Source organism: Thamnophis sirtalis, unplaced genomic scaffold (genome assembly GCF_051295495.1).
Source record: "Thamnophis sirtalis isolate CommonGarterSnake01/CBP01778 unplaced genomic scaffold, rThaSir2_p1.2 scaffold_2, whole genome shotgun sequence".
NCBI lineage: Eukaryota > Metazoa > Chordata > Lepidosauria > Squamata > Natricidae > Thamnophis > Thamnophis sirtalis.
Window position 1 is genome coordinate 35,452,805 of NW_028261382.1, and position 15,735 is coordinate 35,468,539.

At 48.0% G+C, this 15,735-nt stretch overlaps 1 protein-coding gene across 1 annotated transcript; it reads left to right on the forward strand.

The window, feature by feature from the left end:
• The first annotated feature begins 491 nt into the window (after positions 1-491).
• On the forward strand, positions 492-15,063 carry PHF19 (PHD finger protein 19). The gene is made up of 14 exons (XM_087703662.1): positions 492-671; positions 1,656-1,737; positions 2,079-2,174; positions 3,516-3,616; positions 4,545-4,693; positions 5,576-5,671; positions 6,890-6,958; positions 8,598-8,718; positions 9,544-9,611; positions 10,001-10,156; positions 10,272-10,347; positions 11,428-11,513; positions 12,430-12,525; positions 14,432-15,063. The coding sequence occupies exons 1-14, from the start codon at positions 492-494 to the stop codon at positions 14,781-14,783; spliced, it is 1,728 nt and encodes a 575-aa protein (XP_087559788.1). The 3' UTR covers positions 14,784-15,063.
• The last annotated feature ends 672 nt before the right edge of the window (positions 15,064-15,735 follow it).

Sequence of the window (15,735 nt, forward strand, 5' to 3'; positions counted from 1 at the left end):
GGCTTTCAGCCCTCTCTAAGCGGTTTACAGAGTCAGCATATTGCCCCCAACAACAATCCAGGTCCTCATTTTACCCACCTCGGAAGGATGGAAGGCTGAGTCAACCCTGAGCCGGTGAGATTTGAACCGCTGAACTGCTGATCTAGCAGTCAGCTGAAGTGGCCTGCAGTACTGCACTCTACCCACTGCGCCACCACGGCTCTGGAGGACTCTTCTCGTGAAATATCTCTGGACTCGCGCGATAGTATTAATGCCCAATATACAGTGTGGATTCCAGGCAAACAAGCTGTATTCGAGGATTGGTCTGGCAAAGGCTTTGTATGCCCTAGTTTGCAGTACAATGTCACCGGAGAAGGAACTTCGCAAAATTAGGTTAACAACTCTTAATGCCTTTTGGGGGGGGGGGGGTTGGCGGCCTTGAGTTAATCGTAGCTATGCGTTTTTAGAAATAATATTTCTTTTCTTTTCTTTTCTCTTTGTAGCCCAGGAGCATGGGGACTCCTGATCCTGGGCGCACTTACGCAGCCCTCGGACACCTGCAGCAATCAATGGCGGATTGGGTCGCCAGAACTCAGGACAGTCGGCGAGAGCGGATGGCGAAATTACCCGAAGGACAGTATGTCTTATGCCATTGGAAAGATGGACTTTATTATCTTGGGAAGATTAAGAGAGTAAATAACATTTTTCTCCTTTTCCCTTTCTTATCTTCATGCCTTCCCACAAGCTTATTCTTTTCTTTTTTAAACTGTTTTTATTCTTGTATCTCCTTTTTCTGCTACAAATGGCAATCGCTGGATACTGGTGAAGGAACAAAAGGGAAACTGTATTTTTCAGAGTATAAGACGCTCTGAAGTATAAGACGCGCCTAGTTTTTGGGGAGGAAAACAAGAAAAAAAAATCTGCCTCTGCCTCCCAGCAATTTGTCTCCTTGCAGCAAACAACAGACAGCCTGTTTCAGTTTCAATTTACATTTCAGCACAGCCAGATTAGCACAAGCAACTGATTGTCGGTTGGATCAGCCTCCTGACATCAGCTGTTTTAGGCTGCAGGGATTGCCATAGCTTATTGCCGCCTCCGTGCACCCCATTTTCAGCCTCCATAGTGGGGATTGGAATTGGTTGTCCGAAAACAGGGCGCACACAGGCAAAAAATGGGACGTGAAGGCCAAAAATGAGGGGTGCGGAGGTGGCAATAGGCAATGGCAATCCCTGCAGCCTGAAACAGCTGATGGTTGGGGGGAGGATCCAACTGACAATCAGCTGTTTGTTTGTGCTAATCAGGCTGTGCCGAAGCTGAAACTGAAACAGGCTGTTTGCTGTTTTCTGCAAGGAGGCAAATTGCTGGGAGGCAGAGGCCAACAGGTGGGGGCCGACGGGTGGGCGTGGCCACATTTGGTGTATAAGATGCAGGCAAATTTTCACCCACTTTTAGGGGAGGGAAAGTGCATCTTATACTCTGAAAAATAATTAAAAACTTTTGAGTTCACAGAGCATGTTAAGTTAGCCCATGTGGGGTGGAGGCTCCAAGGTTTTAGGGAGTTGGGTTAGGGCGTAGCCCGAGATGTGAACAGACCCCAAAGTTGCAAAGTTGGAGTAATCCAGGACCACCTTTGCAATCTGAGGTCTGTGTATGTTTTTCCACCCCTGCATTTATAGGTGAGTGATGCTAAGCAGAGTTGCCTGGTGACCTTTGAAGATAATTCCAAATATTGGGTGCTTTGGAAGGACATCCAGCATGGTGCGTGAACATTCCCGGCCTCTTGCCCTGGGGGAATTCTCGACATTTTCAGATGTTGATGCGGATGGGGGATGAGATGAATGAGGACTAGAATCTTGCAGGGTAGAGTTGGGGGTGAGCCACTCCATGCAACTACCGGTTCGGTGAACCAGATGTAAAATTAGCATCCGGTTCGCCCGAACCAGTCTGAAGCGGCTGAATCCCACCCCAGATTCTATCCCTCTGTTTATAACAACCCAGGATGATATTAGCTTTTTTTGGAGGGGGGGGAGGTTACAGTTCTAAATCTAGATTGGTCTTACTGGATCTCTTTCCCCCCCCCCTCTCTCCCTGCTTTCTAGCTGGTGTCCCCACTGAACAGCCCGAATGTAACATTTGCCTGGAGAAGACATCGGAGCCCCTGAATGAGATCTTGATCTGTGGGAAGTGTGGAGTTGGTGAGCACATTCTCCAGACCTTCCTCTGTCCTGGTTTTGGGTGGGCCTGGGTCTATCCATACGATCGTTTCCTCGCAGTGGGCAAGGAGCGGATGTAATCCTCTTGGGTGTCAGTCAAAAAAGCTTTGAAATTGAAGCCATTCCCTACCTTGAGTTCAAAATGCCTCTCTGACAAATTCATTAAGAACGTCTGTTCTGACCCAGGCTTCCCAGGAGCATGAATCTTCCGACTCCTTAGCCCTTTTATTTAGGTTAGAGCCGAGCCGAGGTGGCGCAGTGGTTAGGGTGCAGCACTGCAGGCCACTTCAGCTGACTGCTAGCTGCAGTTCGGCGGTTCAAATCTCACCGGCTCAAGGTTGACTTAGCCTTCCATCCTTCCGAGGTGGGTGAAATGAGGACCCAGACTGTGGGGGCGATATGCTGACTCTGTAAACCGTTTAGAGAGGGCTGAAAGCCCTATGAAGCAGTATATAAGTCTAACTGCTATTGCCATTGCTAGAGGGAATTCCTCTCCAGCAAAGTCCCAGCCGACAGTCTTTCAAGAGATTCATAACTCCAGACCTGATAAAGCTGCCAGGCTGATCTCTGCAGAACTTGGCCAGGAGTCTCGGAGAGTCACGAACCAATTAAGCCAACTCATTGTCTCCTGCAAACTCCATTCCCCTTTCGCTCCTCTTTATTCCCTCTGGGAAGGGCCACTCTGAGCTTGGTGGTTTTCTTGCAGACATTTCGTGACCCAGCTAAGGAACATCGTCAGTGCTAGAAGAGACTGGGGTTTGGGGAGTGCAGTAGGAGGAGGACTGTGGGGTCCTTGGTGCTCTCTGAGCTCGGTGGTTTTCTTGCAGACATTTCGTGACCCAGCTAAGGAGCTTTATCAGTGCTGGAAGGGAGTGGGATTTGCAGAGAGGAGGAGTGGGAGGAAGATTGTGGGATCCTTGAAGCTCTCTGGTGGCTTTCTTGCAACACCATCAGAGCTAGAAGGGAGTGGGGTTTGTGGAGTGGAACAGGAGGACTGTGGGATCCTTGGTGCTCTCTGCGCATGGTGGTTTTCCTTGTAGACATTTCACGACCCAGCTAGGGAATATCATCAGTGCAAGAAAGGCAGTGGGTTTGCAGAAGGGAGGAGAAAGAGGAAGAAAGGCTGAGCTGTGTGCAGGGTGGGGTGGGGGTCCTTAATATTCCCTGGTGGTTTTCTTGCAGACGTTTCATGCCCAAACTAGCTAACATCATCACTGACTTGTATGGACCTGGGACAGGATTATTGATAACGTTGTGGATGCTCCTGCATTTAAGCTTCCGTATCGATTTAAAACCTTCCGTTTCCCCCCTCCTCCTTCTCAGGGTACCACCAACAGTGCCACATTCCACTGGTGGGGAGCCTTGAAGAGTCTTCGGTGACACCCTGGTTTTGTCGGAAATGTATCTTTGTACTAGCCGTACGGGTGAGTGGCATACAAGAGGTTTTCTCCGTCGCTCTTCCTGCAAAGAAAATCCAAGGAGTTTTGAACCCCAGTCAAACAGAGGAGGTGGATCCTCGGAGCTACGCAAAACATAGATTTTTAGAGGTTCCATTCAAGGTTTTTTCCCCGCTGGGTGAATGGAATCCTGAGCTTCAAACAAAATCTTCTTAAGATTTAACTTGTCCCCCAAAATTGCAAATTCTAAACGCTGATTCCAATTCCTGGTTGCAAAGGAATTTCTGTCTTCCAAGAATTCCGTTTAGTTTTCCAGGAAGAAGTTTTAGAATTCACACCTTTTTAAATTGTTGGGTGTTTTTAGACATTTTGCTGTTCCAGAGAACATAAAAACTAGGAAAATATTAGAATGTGCAGAAATGAACAGATTGACACTGGCTATCCAAGAGAAAGAACGAACTGATTGTTATACAACTGGGGAATCCTTTTGCCGGTGGTTAGAGAATAGACCTAAGAATTAATAGTAAAAGAAGTTGTGTAACGTATAAAAAATGTATTAACAGTTGATATAATTAATCAGAGTTAAATAAATCATGATGAGGATTGTTATAGTATCAGACATTTTAGGTATTGGAAATTAAGCTAGGAAGAGATTGAATAATGAATTTGATTCTAAATTTTAACTGCTGGCACAAAATATTTGTACCCAGATAGCACACTGTTTAATGGAAAATGGATTGTTTATATAAAAATAAAAATTTAAATTTTTAAAAAAAGAGAAGATAAAGCACTAAGGTGCATCTTATACTCTGGTGAGTCTCATACTCTGAAAAATACGGCAATTAAAAACAAAAAAAGGCTATTGCCCTTTGACTTTTGTGCTTTGATAAAAGAAGAGGAATGATTGCTTGAGGATGTGTAGTCAATGTTGTCGTTGTCATTGTTGCTTTTTCAGAAAGGGGGAGCCTTGCGGAAAGGTGCTATCGCCCGGACTCTGCAGACCGTCAAAAAGGTCCTGTGCTATAATCCGGATCAGCTGGAATGGGATTCCCTTCACAGAACCAATCACCAGCAGTGTTACTGCTACTGTGGAGGCCCCGGAGAGTATGTTCTACATTGGGGGAATCATTTAAGGGTTCACGAGGGTGAGGGACAGTGGTGGGGTTCAATTTTTTTTACTACCAGTTCTGTGGGTGTGGCTTGGTGAGCGTGGCATGGCTTGGTGGGCATGGCAGGGAAAGGATACTGCAAAATCCCCATTCCATCCCCACTCCAGGGGAAGGATACTGTAAAATCTCTATTCCCTCCCCACTCCAGGGGAAGGATACTGCAAAATCCACATTCCCTCCTCACACCAGGGGAAGGATACTGCAAAATCTCCATTCCCTCCCCACTCCTGGGGAAGGATACTGCAAACTCTCCATAGAATATGGAATAGGGGAGAATAGAATAAAATAGAATAGAATATGGAATATGGAATATGATAGAATAGAATATGGAGTAGGAATATAATAGAATATGGACTATGATAGAATAGAATATGGAATAGGAATAGGAATACAATATGGAATATGATAGAATAGAATATGGAATAAGAATAAAATAGAATATGGAATATGGAATAGGAATAGGAATAGAACAGAATAGCAATAGCAAACTGCTTTTTCAGTTTCAGTTTGAAGCTCGGTTCTATTTTAGATTCCCCACCCCCACCCCCACCGCAGCATCCTTGCAACAGCCGAGAAAATAAAGCTATAGGCAGTCCCCATTTAGCAGCCCAAATTGGGGGGGGGGCAGCCATTTGGTCGTTCGGCGAAGCCATTGCTACGTCACCACGCTTTTGCAATCGAACGCCGCGAATATGACGGTTGGCCACAGCCTTCCTTTTTCCTCATTCACCCTCGCAACCGCGAATGGCCGTGGTCCAAAGCGGTTGCTGGGTCAGGGGACGATACCGCTAAAGCATGTCTTCCCGTTCCTTCTCAGGTGGTACCTGAAGATGTTGCAGTGTCTTCAGTGCCGACAGTGGTTCCACGAAGCTTGCATGCAGTGCCTGAACCACCCCATGCTCTTCGGAGATCGGTAGGTGTGGCCGGAGTCCTGCTGGCCGAGGAGGAAGAGTTTTGTAGTCCAAGCCCAGCGAAGGCAGCAAGCTGTGGGCGGGAGGACTGATTGTTCCGACCTTGGCTTCCTAAGATTGGGAAGCCGACTCCTCGTCCCGATAAAACCTCTTTTATTATTCATTTAGTTTAAAGGGAATTCCTCTCCAGCAAAATCCCGGCCAATAGCCTTTCATGAGATTTCACAACTACGCAACTTTATCAGGCTTGGAGAGCTGCCAGGCCGATATCTTCCAAACGCCACTCTGTTGCAGACAATACTTGGCAAGAAGTCAGGAGCAGATCTTCGCTCTAATGAACCGAACTAATTGTCTCTTGCAAACTCCCCTCCCCTTTCTTTTTTTTAATTTTTATTTTATTTTATACACATAAACACATCAACAAAAACAAACACATGACTTAAAACAACACAGGAACAAGAAGTTCCATCATATATCATACAGCAGTTCCGTATCGGTTTCTTTACAGTTAGTGTTTTCCCTTTTATACATATCTATCTTACATTCATGGTCTCCTTATTCGTTATCCATTTTTATGTACAATTCTATATTTATTTATACTTAGCTATTTATAACCAAATATTGTTTACCTATATTGAGCTTTATATTCTTACTGTCATTTATTCTCTTACATACAATTATAGGTATACATTCACATAGTTATTCTTTTTCTTTGCCATTCTTATACTTTTATTATTCCATTTAAAAGATTATAATATACAGTTTGAGTTGCTTTGCTTACCATCCCTAGCGCCTGTTGTAACACCCCCTTTCGCTCCTCTTTATTCCCTCTGGGAGGGGCCATTCACCATCCACCTGTGCCTTTACTCCTGAGTCGCCCCTTAGTCCTTAACTGTTCCCTTCTCCTGGCAGCTCCGTGCATGCCCACACTGGGAACAGGCTCCAGCTGTTCTTCTGCCCCACTGATCTTCAACTCTGAAGGCAGCTGATAACTGTCAGACGGCCCTGGCCCCCTCTTTGCCTACAACACAGAGCCCTCCTCCAAGCCTTCCCCAGACTCCAGGACTGGCCCTGGTTCCTCCCCAACCTGTTCACTGTCTGAGTCTGCCACCAGCTCCACTGGCCACTGGCGGGCGACAACACTGATATACAGTTCTTGCATCCATCTAAAAACCAATAACTACAACCTGTTCTCTCTTCTTCTCTCCCACATCTTCTAGATTTTATATTTTCTACTGCACAGTTTGCAATCAGGGACCGGAGTATATCAAACGTTTACCTTTGAGATGGTAAGATCTGCTTCCTCCCCCCCACCCCAGCCAAATAAAAAGAATTCATGTATCTTATCTCATAGGGACGTGGTGGCTCAGTGGCTAAGACGCTGAGCTTGTCGATTAGAAAGGCCGACAGTTCGGCGGTTCGAATCCCCAGCGCCGCATAACGGAGTGAGCTCCCGTGACTTGTCCCAGCTTCTGCCAACCTAGCAGTTCGAAAGCACATAAAAATGCAAGTAGAAAAATAGGAACCACCTTTGGTGGGAAGGTGAAAGCATTCCCTGCACCTTTGGCATTGAGTCATGCCAGCCACATGACCATGGAGACGTCTTCGGACAGCGCTGGCTCTTCAGCTTTGAAACGGAGATGAGCACCGCTCCCTGGAGCTGGGAACGACTAGCACAAATGTGTGGCGGGGGGGGGGGTAACCTTTACCTTTTTCTTATTGCACCAGGCATCACTTAGCCCTTGTGGGGAGGGGAGGGGGAAATTAGCAAAGCATGTAATAGCCTAGAGAGCTTCTTCCATTCTAATCCTGGCACCGTTTGAGTTTTCAAAGTTGGTTTCCAGATTCCTGCTTCTGTATTAAAAGAACCTCAGCCACAAAGTTAGGGACGGGGTGATGTCCTTGTTGTTTTTAGCATCGTTTTGAAATGTATGCACGCCGGGGGAAGGAAATGTTTGGATTTTGCATGGCTTCATGCAGGCCTTAAATTTGAACAACCGAGAGTTGAGGAGGTAGAATGATCAAGTGATTTTAGGAACTTAGTTTTCCATATGATGTTCAAAAGTTTTTTTACTGTACAGATCGTTATGAATCGCTTGGTTTTTTAATGTTTATTATTGTGAGGAGGTGGAAAAGGAGGAGGGATAAGAGATATGGGAGAAGAAGGAAGAGAAATCCACATTCCCTCCACACTTCAGGGGAAGGATACTGCAAAATCTCCATTCCCTCCATACTCCAGGGGAAGGATACTGCAAAATCTGCAAAAAAGAAGAGGGAGAAATAGGAGAGAAGGTGGATGAGAGAGGAGAGATGGGAGCAGGAAGAGGAGGAGGAGGAAAAGAAATGGGGGAGAGGAGGAGAAGGTGGAGGGATGAGAGATGTGGGAGGAGGAAGACAGTGGAAGAAGAGAAATTTGAGGAGAGGAGAAGGAGGAGGGATGAGAGATATGGGAGGAGGAGAAAGAGGAGGAAAAATAGAAATAGGAGAGAAGGTGAATGAGAGAGGAGAGATGGGAGGAGGAAGAAATTTGAGGAGAGGAGAAGAAGGAGGGATGAGGGATATAGAAGGAGGAAGAAGAAGAGAACTGGGAGGACGAGAAGGGGGAAGAGAGAGTAGAAGGAGGAGGGATGAGAGGAGGAAGAAGAGAAATAGAAGGAGGAGGGGTGAGAGATGAGAGATAGAGGAGGAGGAGGGATGAGATATGGCAGCAGGAGAAGGAATAAGAAGACGAGAAATTGAGGGAGGAGGAAGAGATTTTTATGGAAGTATATAAAACTAATTCAAAGAAAGAATTGGCCATCAGAAAATACTCTCCCTCTTCCTTCACCTTATGCTAATAAACACTGTCACCTCCTTCCTGCAATCATTTCCTTCAACTGGAAGTTCATTGTCTCCCTTTGTTTCTTGAACACACACACACACACACAGGGTCGACGTTGTGCACCTGGCCATCTACAACCTGGACGTGCAACGCAAGAAGAAATATTTTGACTTTGAGGAAATCTTGGCCTTCGTCAATCACCGCTGGGACCATTTTCAGCTTGGAAAGGTGCGCGAGGCCCGTCTCAAATCCGCCTCTTTAATCATTTGCTTCCCACGGAACCGCACGCTAACTCCCTCCGGAGCTGTCCTTGTATAAAATGGGTTCTATCAGCTGCCGTGGCTGATGGGAAGTTATTTAGATGCTCCCCGCGCATGGACGCAGGGCAGGAATGGAGGCGTACGGCAAAGGGTGGATTCTCCAGGCTCCGCTTGGTATCAAATCTGCGAACTTGAAGTGTGCAAAGATAAATTCTCCACGTTTTTCCTCCTTCCCTGTCAGGGTAGTGATTTAAGAGCTGACCAGCTGCTACGATGATGCACTGATGTAATGATGGGAATAAGTCAGCAAAGCATTTGGCTGTTATCCTTTTAAGAGCCTGTATAATAAAAAGAGGCCCTGTTAGGGCATATCTCTCTCTCTCTCTCTCTCTCTCTCTCTCCCTCCCTCCCTCCCTCTCCCTCTCCCTCTCCCTCTCCCTCTCTCTTTGTGTGTTCTTCCCTGCTGTAATTGCTGCTTGTTTGACCTCTCCCTATAGTATGTGTATGTATATATACTTCTGTAGATAAAAGCCACTGTTTCTTACAAAACTCTGTTTGTTGTTATTGCTCCTGGATTGTCTCACGTAGTAAAGCTGTGCACATTCTGACATTTCCCCAAACCCCAAAGCAAGATCCCAAGCTGGGACAAGCAAGAATAGATCCGTGAAATTCAACAGAAGATTAGAGAAGGATGGTGGATGCTGGGATTGGACACAGCTTTGGCTTAGTTATTCTTAGGTTGGCGCGAAAAGCTAATTTGGGGCTAATTTTGCCTTTAAAATCTCTCCCCCAGTTGACTGCAACCCCTGTGGCAGAACGAGGTCCTCTCCTTCTGGATGCACTAAACAGTTACAAAAGCAGGTGAGCTTAAAAGACTCTATTCTCCCCAGAGGTGTAAAGATCCAGCTGACTCGACGGAAAAGGATATGGGTAGCTCAGGGTTGAGTTATGGGATCCTTGGTGCTCTCTGAGGTCAGTGGAGTTTTTTTGCAGATGTTTCATTACCTTACTAGGTAACATCATCAGTGCTAGAGAAGGAGGAGGAGGAGGAGGGCTGTGGGCTCCTTGGTGTTCTCTGAGCTTGATGATTTCCTTGCAGACATTTCATTACCTTACTAGATGACATCATCAGTGCTAGAAGGGTTTGTGGAGAAGAGAAGGTGGAGGAATGAAGGGTCCTTGGTGGTTGTCTTGCGGATGTTTTTTTTCTCATTGAGCCAAGATGCTGGATTATCTCGGTGGCTTTTCAGGTTTCTGTGCGGGAAGGAAATCAAGAAAAAGAAGTGCATTTTCCGCCTGCGGGCACGAGTTCCTCCGAATCCTCCCAGCAAGATTCTCCCAGATAAGTTTGCGGGACGGAGCGAGACGAAGAAGAGAGGGAAAGTCAAATCCTCCCACAAAAGCAGGTCTGTGGAATCAGCAGAGCCTGAGCTTTCGAGTTCTCCCTTTTGGTCTTCGGGCCACCTGTCTGATTCCTTGTCTTTTTTTTTTTTTTTGTCTTTCCCCTTCCCTCCTCTCTAGTTTGATCCCACACCAATCCCAGCACGAACGGAGAAGGAAAAGCCCCAAATTTCTCTTGGAGGATGCTATCCCAAGTGTCAGTTTGCTCACACAACGGGCTCTGCAGTTGGGAATTGCCTGCAAATTCTTTGTGGGGCTGGGAGAGGATTGGTGGGATTTCTTGCAAATTATTTTCTCTCTCTCTGTGTCTCTCTCTCTCTCTCTCTGTCTCTCTCTCTCTGTCTCTCTCTCTGTCTCTCTTTCTCTGTCTCTGTGTCTGTCTTTCTCTCTGTCTCTCTTCTCTCTGTCTCTGTTTCTCTGTCTCTCTTCTCTCTGTCTCTCTGTCTCTCTGTTCTCTGCCTCTCTTCTCTCTATTTCTGTCTTTCTCTGTGTTTGTCTGTCTTTCTCTCTGTATTTCTTCTCTGTCTCTCTCTTCTCTCTGTCTCTTCTCTCTCTTTCTCTGTCTCTCTCTGTGCCTGTCTGTCTTTCTCTCTGTCTCTGTCTGTCTCTGTCTCTCTCTTCTCTCTCTGTCTCTCTTCTCTCTCTTTCTCTGTCTCTCTCTGCGTCTGTCTGTCTTTCTCTCTGTCTCTCTCTTCTCTGCCTCTCTTCTCTCTATTTCTGTCTTTCTCTGTGTTTGTCTTTCTCTCTGTATTTCTTCTCTCTGTCTCTCTCTTCTCTCTGTCTCTCTTCTCTCTCTTTCTGTCTCTCTCTGTGCCTGTCTGTCTTTCTCTCTGTCTCTCTGTCTCTGTCTGTCTCTGTGTCTCTCTTCTCTCTCTGTCTCTCTTCTCTCTCTTTCTCTGTCTCTATCTGTGCCTGTCTGTCTTTTTCTCTGTCTCTCTTCTCTCTGTCTCTGTCTGTCTCTGTGTCTCTCTTCTCTCTCTGTCTCTCTTCTCTCTCTTTCTCTGTCTCTCTCTGTGTCTGTCTGTCTCTCCTCTGCCTCTCTTCTCTCTCTTTCTCTGTCTCCCTCTCTGCCTGTTTCTCTCTGTGTGTGTCTCTCTCTGTCTCTCTTCTCTCTCCATGTCTCTCTTCTCTCTGTGTGTCTCTCTTCTCTCTCTGTCTCTCTCTCTTCTCTCTCTCTCTGTCTCTCTTCTCTCTCTCTCTCTTTGTCTGTCTTTGTGTTTCTCTCTCCCTCCCTCCCTCCCTCCCTCTCCTTCTTTCGTTTTCCTTCCTGCCACAGAGCGATTTTGCCTCGGCCTGGAGCACCAACCATCACCTGGCCTGCATCTTTGATTTCTCGCTGGATGAAATCCAGAGTCTCAAAAGGTAACCACCTGCGGACTGCACCTGGGCCTTAGTGCTATAAGGCCAGATTCCTGGCCTTGTAGGTAAAAAGAATCGTGTGTGAGGGGGTCCTTGGTCCTTCTGGATCTTGTTTGTTTTCTTGAAGACGTCTCATTACCCAACTAGGTAACATTCGCAGTGCTAGAAGGGGGTGGGGTTTGGAAAGAGGAGGAGTGGGAAGAGGAAGAAGAAGAAGAAGAAGAAGAAGAAGAAGAAGAAGAAGAAGAAGAAGAAGAAGAAGAAATAAAATGTTGCAAATAGAAGAAGAAGAAGGAGAAGAAGGAGAAGGAGAAGGAGAAGAAGAAAAGAGGAGGAAAAGAGGGTGAAAAGGAGGAGGACTTTGGGGTCCTTGGTGCTCTCTGAGGTTGTTTGTTTTCTTGAAGACATCTCATTACCCAAATAGGTAACATCATCAGTGCCAGAAGGGGGTAAGGTTTCTGAGGAGGAGGAGGAGGAGGAGGAGGAAGAGGATAACAACAATTCTATCTGGACTGTGTGTCCTTGGTGCTCTCTGAGATTGTTTTCCTCGCAGATGTTTCATTACTTAACTAGGTAACATCATCAATGCTAGAAAGGGGTGGGCTTTGGGAGGAGGAGGAGGAGGAGGAGGAGGAGGAGGAGGAGGAAAAAGAAGAAGGGGAAGAAAGAGGAGGTAAAGAGCAGTGCTGTGGGGTCCTTGGTGCTCTCTGATTGTTTTCATAAAGATGTTTCCTTACCCAGCTAGGGAACACCATCAGTGCTAGAAAGGAGTGGGCTTTGGGAAGTGGAAGTGGAGGAGGAGGAGGAGGAGGAGGAGGAGAACAATTTTCCTGTCTGGACTGTGGGGTCCTTGGTCCTCTCTGAACTTGGTTGTTTTCCTGCAGACATTTCTTTACTGTTCTTTCTCCCTTTTTTCTAGTGCAAGTTCGAGCCACGGGTTCTTCTCTGATGTAGACTCCACGGATGCCGCCAGCACATCAGGCTCGGCCTCCACGGGTTTCTCCTTCGAATCGAGGTGACCCTTTTTTATACACTGAACAGGCTTCTCTTTTCTACAGGCGTTTGCAAGTTGTATCCCAGCGAGTCATCACTATCGCAGTTGGGACAAATTTAAGCAAGTCACACTTCCCAAGAGCATGAAGCCAACTCCTTGTCCTGACAAAAAACTCTTTTATTAATTGGCTGTGAATTCTGCTCCTTCACATCCAGCAAAGTCTTTCAAGGGAGGATTTACGGTCACAGACCTTATCTTACTTGGAGAGCTGCCAGGCCGAGATCTGCAGAACTTGGCCAGGAGTCTCGGAGAGTCACGAACCAATTAAGTGAACTAATGGTCTTCTGCAAACTCCACTCCCCTTTCGCTCCTCTTTTATTCCCTCTGGGAGGGGCCACTCACCGTCCACCTGTGGCCTTACTCCCAAGTCGACCCCTGTTCTTTAGCTCTTCCCTTCGTCTGGCAACTCTGTGCATGCGCACACTGGGAACAGGCTCCAGCTGTTCTTCTACCCCACTGATGTCTGACTCCGAAGGCAGCTGATAACTGTCAGATGGCCCTGGTCCCCTCTCTGCCTCCGATGCAGAGCCCTCATTTGAGCCTTCCCCAGACTCCAGGACTGGCCCAGGTTCCTCCCAAACCTCCTCACTGTCCGAATCGGCTGCTAGCTCCGCTGGTCACTGAAGGGTCACAACAGCCAGCGGCCCCCAACCTGTTGGGCACCAGGGACCCGTTCGGTGGAGAACGGTTTTTCCTCAGACCGGAAGGGGCGAGGTTTTGCATGCTGCCTGCATCCACAGATGGGCTTCGCTTGTTGGCGCAGTGCAGTTGCTGGCTGTTCTGACCCAGCTCCCCAAACACGACAAACCTTCTGTACTTAATCACCGATTTCTTTATTAAGGGCGCCAGCAGCCCTGGCAAAAAGTCCCTCTCGACGCAGGCTAACAAGGCTGCCCAGCAAGGAGATGAATAATTGTCCGCCACATCTATTTATCTCCGCCCCCCCCCCCCCGCCTTTTATCTCCAGAGCTCGGGTGGGATGTCACTAGCAGCAGTGACTCTTTCATCCCAAGGACCGGCCCATAGATTTCCACTGCTCTCCTCTCCTCTGCCTTCTGTGCATCTGCGTGTCAGGCACTGGGCACAGCTGTTCCTCCTCTTATCCGGTCTCCGGATACGCTTCCAAGTGCTAGTCGTAACTTATAAAGCCCTTCATGGTATTGGACCTGGGTACTTGAGAGACCGCCTGCTGCCAATTACCTCCCAAAGACCCGTTAGATCGCACAGGGTCGGCCTCCGGGTTCCGTCCACCAGCCAATGCCACCTGGCTACTACACGGGGGAGGGCCTTCTCTGTGGCAGCTCCTGCCCTTTGGAACAAACTCCCCGCAGAGATTCGGACCCTCACCTCTCTCCAGGTCTTCCGGAAAGCCGTCAAAACCTGGCTGTGCTGGCAGGCCTGGGGTTGATGAGTTCCCCTGCCCCCTTGACTTGTATGGTTGTATGATTCTTGTTTATTTTAATCACGTGTATTGTGTTTCATGTTCCCTTTTTCCCCCTTTGAGTTGTTCGCCGCCCTGAGTCCCTCCTGGAGAAGGGCGGCATACAAATAAACTAAATCTTAATCTTAATCTTAATCTCTTCCACATCAGCCACCTTTAGACCTGGGGGCTGTTGACTCTCCATCTGAGGGCTGACGGACGGCCCAGGCTCCACCCCACCCCCCTCTCTCTGTACCAACTCCATGCCCTCTCCCCCCTTGGAACTCTCAGATTGCCCTGATGCTGACCCTAACTCCCATGATTTGGTTGCTGGAGGGCCGGCGGCTAGCAAGGCACAACACTGGCATGCTGAAGACCAGGGTTTGGGGAACCTTGCCTTACACTGCAGCCCTAAAAATCCCCTCTTTTCTTACCATCTTTTTGCAGGACAAACGTCGGGAGCCGGAAGCGCAAACTCTCCGCTAAAATGTACGCGCCGCTCGACGCCAGACAGAAATCCTCCGAACGTCTCTGCAGGCTCGTCCCCGGCTCCTCCTTGGATGGCAGTGACCGTGCCAGCAGTCCGGATCGCCCGGACAACGCCATCGACCGCCAGACTTTGGAGAGCTTGAGCGAAGACGATTTATCCCTCTCCCACCTTCAGTCGTCCATCAGCAACTACTTTGGCGCTACTGGCCGTTTCATTTGCGGAGAGAAATACCAAGTGTTGGCTCGGAGGATCAGCCCGGAGGGGAAAGTGGAGTATCTCGTGGAGTGGGAGGGCAGCACCCCCTACTGATGTGCGTTGGGGGCCCGCTGTGTGAAGCCATAAAGAGAGGAACAGGGTGGGAATGCAATCCAGGGAAAACAGTTTGCCCTGCACTGCCTTGGGGGGGTGATCTGTTCAAGACCAAACTTCCAACGGTCTCTATTGTAGACCTTTTGGGCTGGGCTAGGAAAGGTAGAAGCGGAGGCTTAGTGATAAATGATTGTTCAGCCTTAGCTCCGTGTGGCTGTCTGGGACAAAAGGGGCAGCGAATTCCTGGGGCAGCCCCATAGAAATTATATCCCTTGGACAAGATTGGTTCCATCTAACATGGCACTTAGACAGAGAGAGGGAGGGAGGGAGGGAGGGAGAGAGAGAGAGAGAGAGAGAGAGAGAGAGAGAGAGAGAGAGAGAGAGAGAGAGAGACAGACGTCTGTAGGATCCCCGAGAGGGTTGAATCAGTGGTGAAATTCATCACCGGTTTTGTGGGCGTGGCTTGGTGGGCGTGGCAGAGGAAGGATACTACAAAATCCCCTCTCCCTCCCCACTCCAGGGGAAGGATACTGCAAAATCTCCATTCCCTCCCCACTCCAGGGGAAGGATACTGCAAAATCTCCATTCCCTTTCCACTCCTGGGGAAGGGTACTGCAAAATCCATTCTCCCCACTCCAGGGGAAGGATACTGCAAAATCCCCTCTCTCTCCCCACTCCAGGAGAAGGATACTGCAAATTTTCCATTCGCTCCCCACTCCAGAGGAAGGATACTGCAAAATCCCCATTCCCTCCCCACTCCAGGGGAAGGATACTGCAAAATCCCCCCTCTCTACCCACTCCAGGGGAAGGATACTGCAAAATCTCCATTTCCTCCCCATTAGCTGAGAATTGATGAGGGCAGGGCCAGGCAGAGGTGGTATTTGCCGGTTCTCCGAACTACTCAAAATTTCCGCTAACCGGTTCTCCAGAACTGGTCAGAACCTGCTGAATT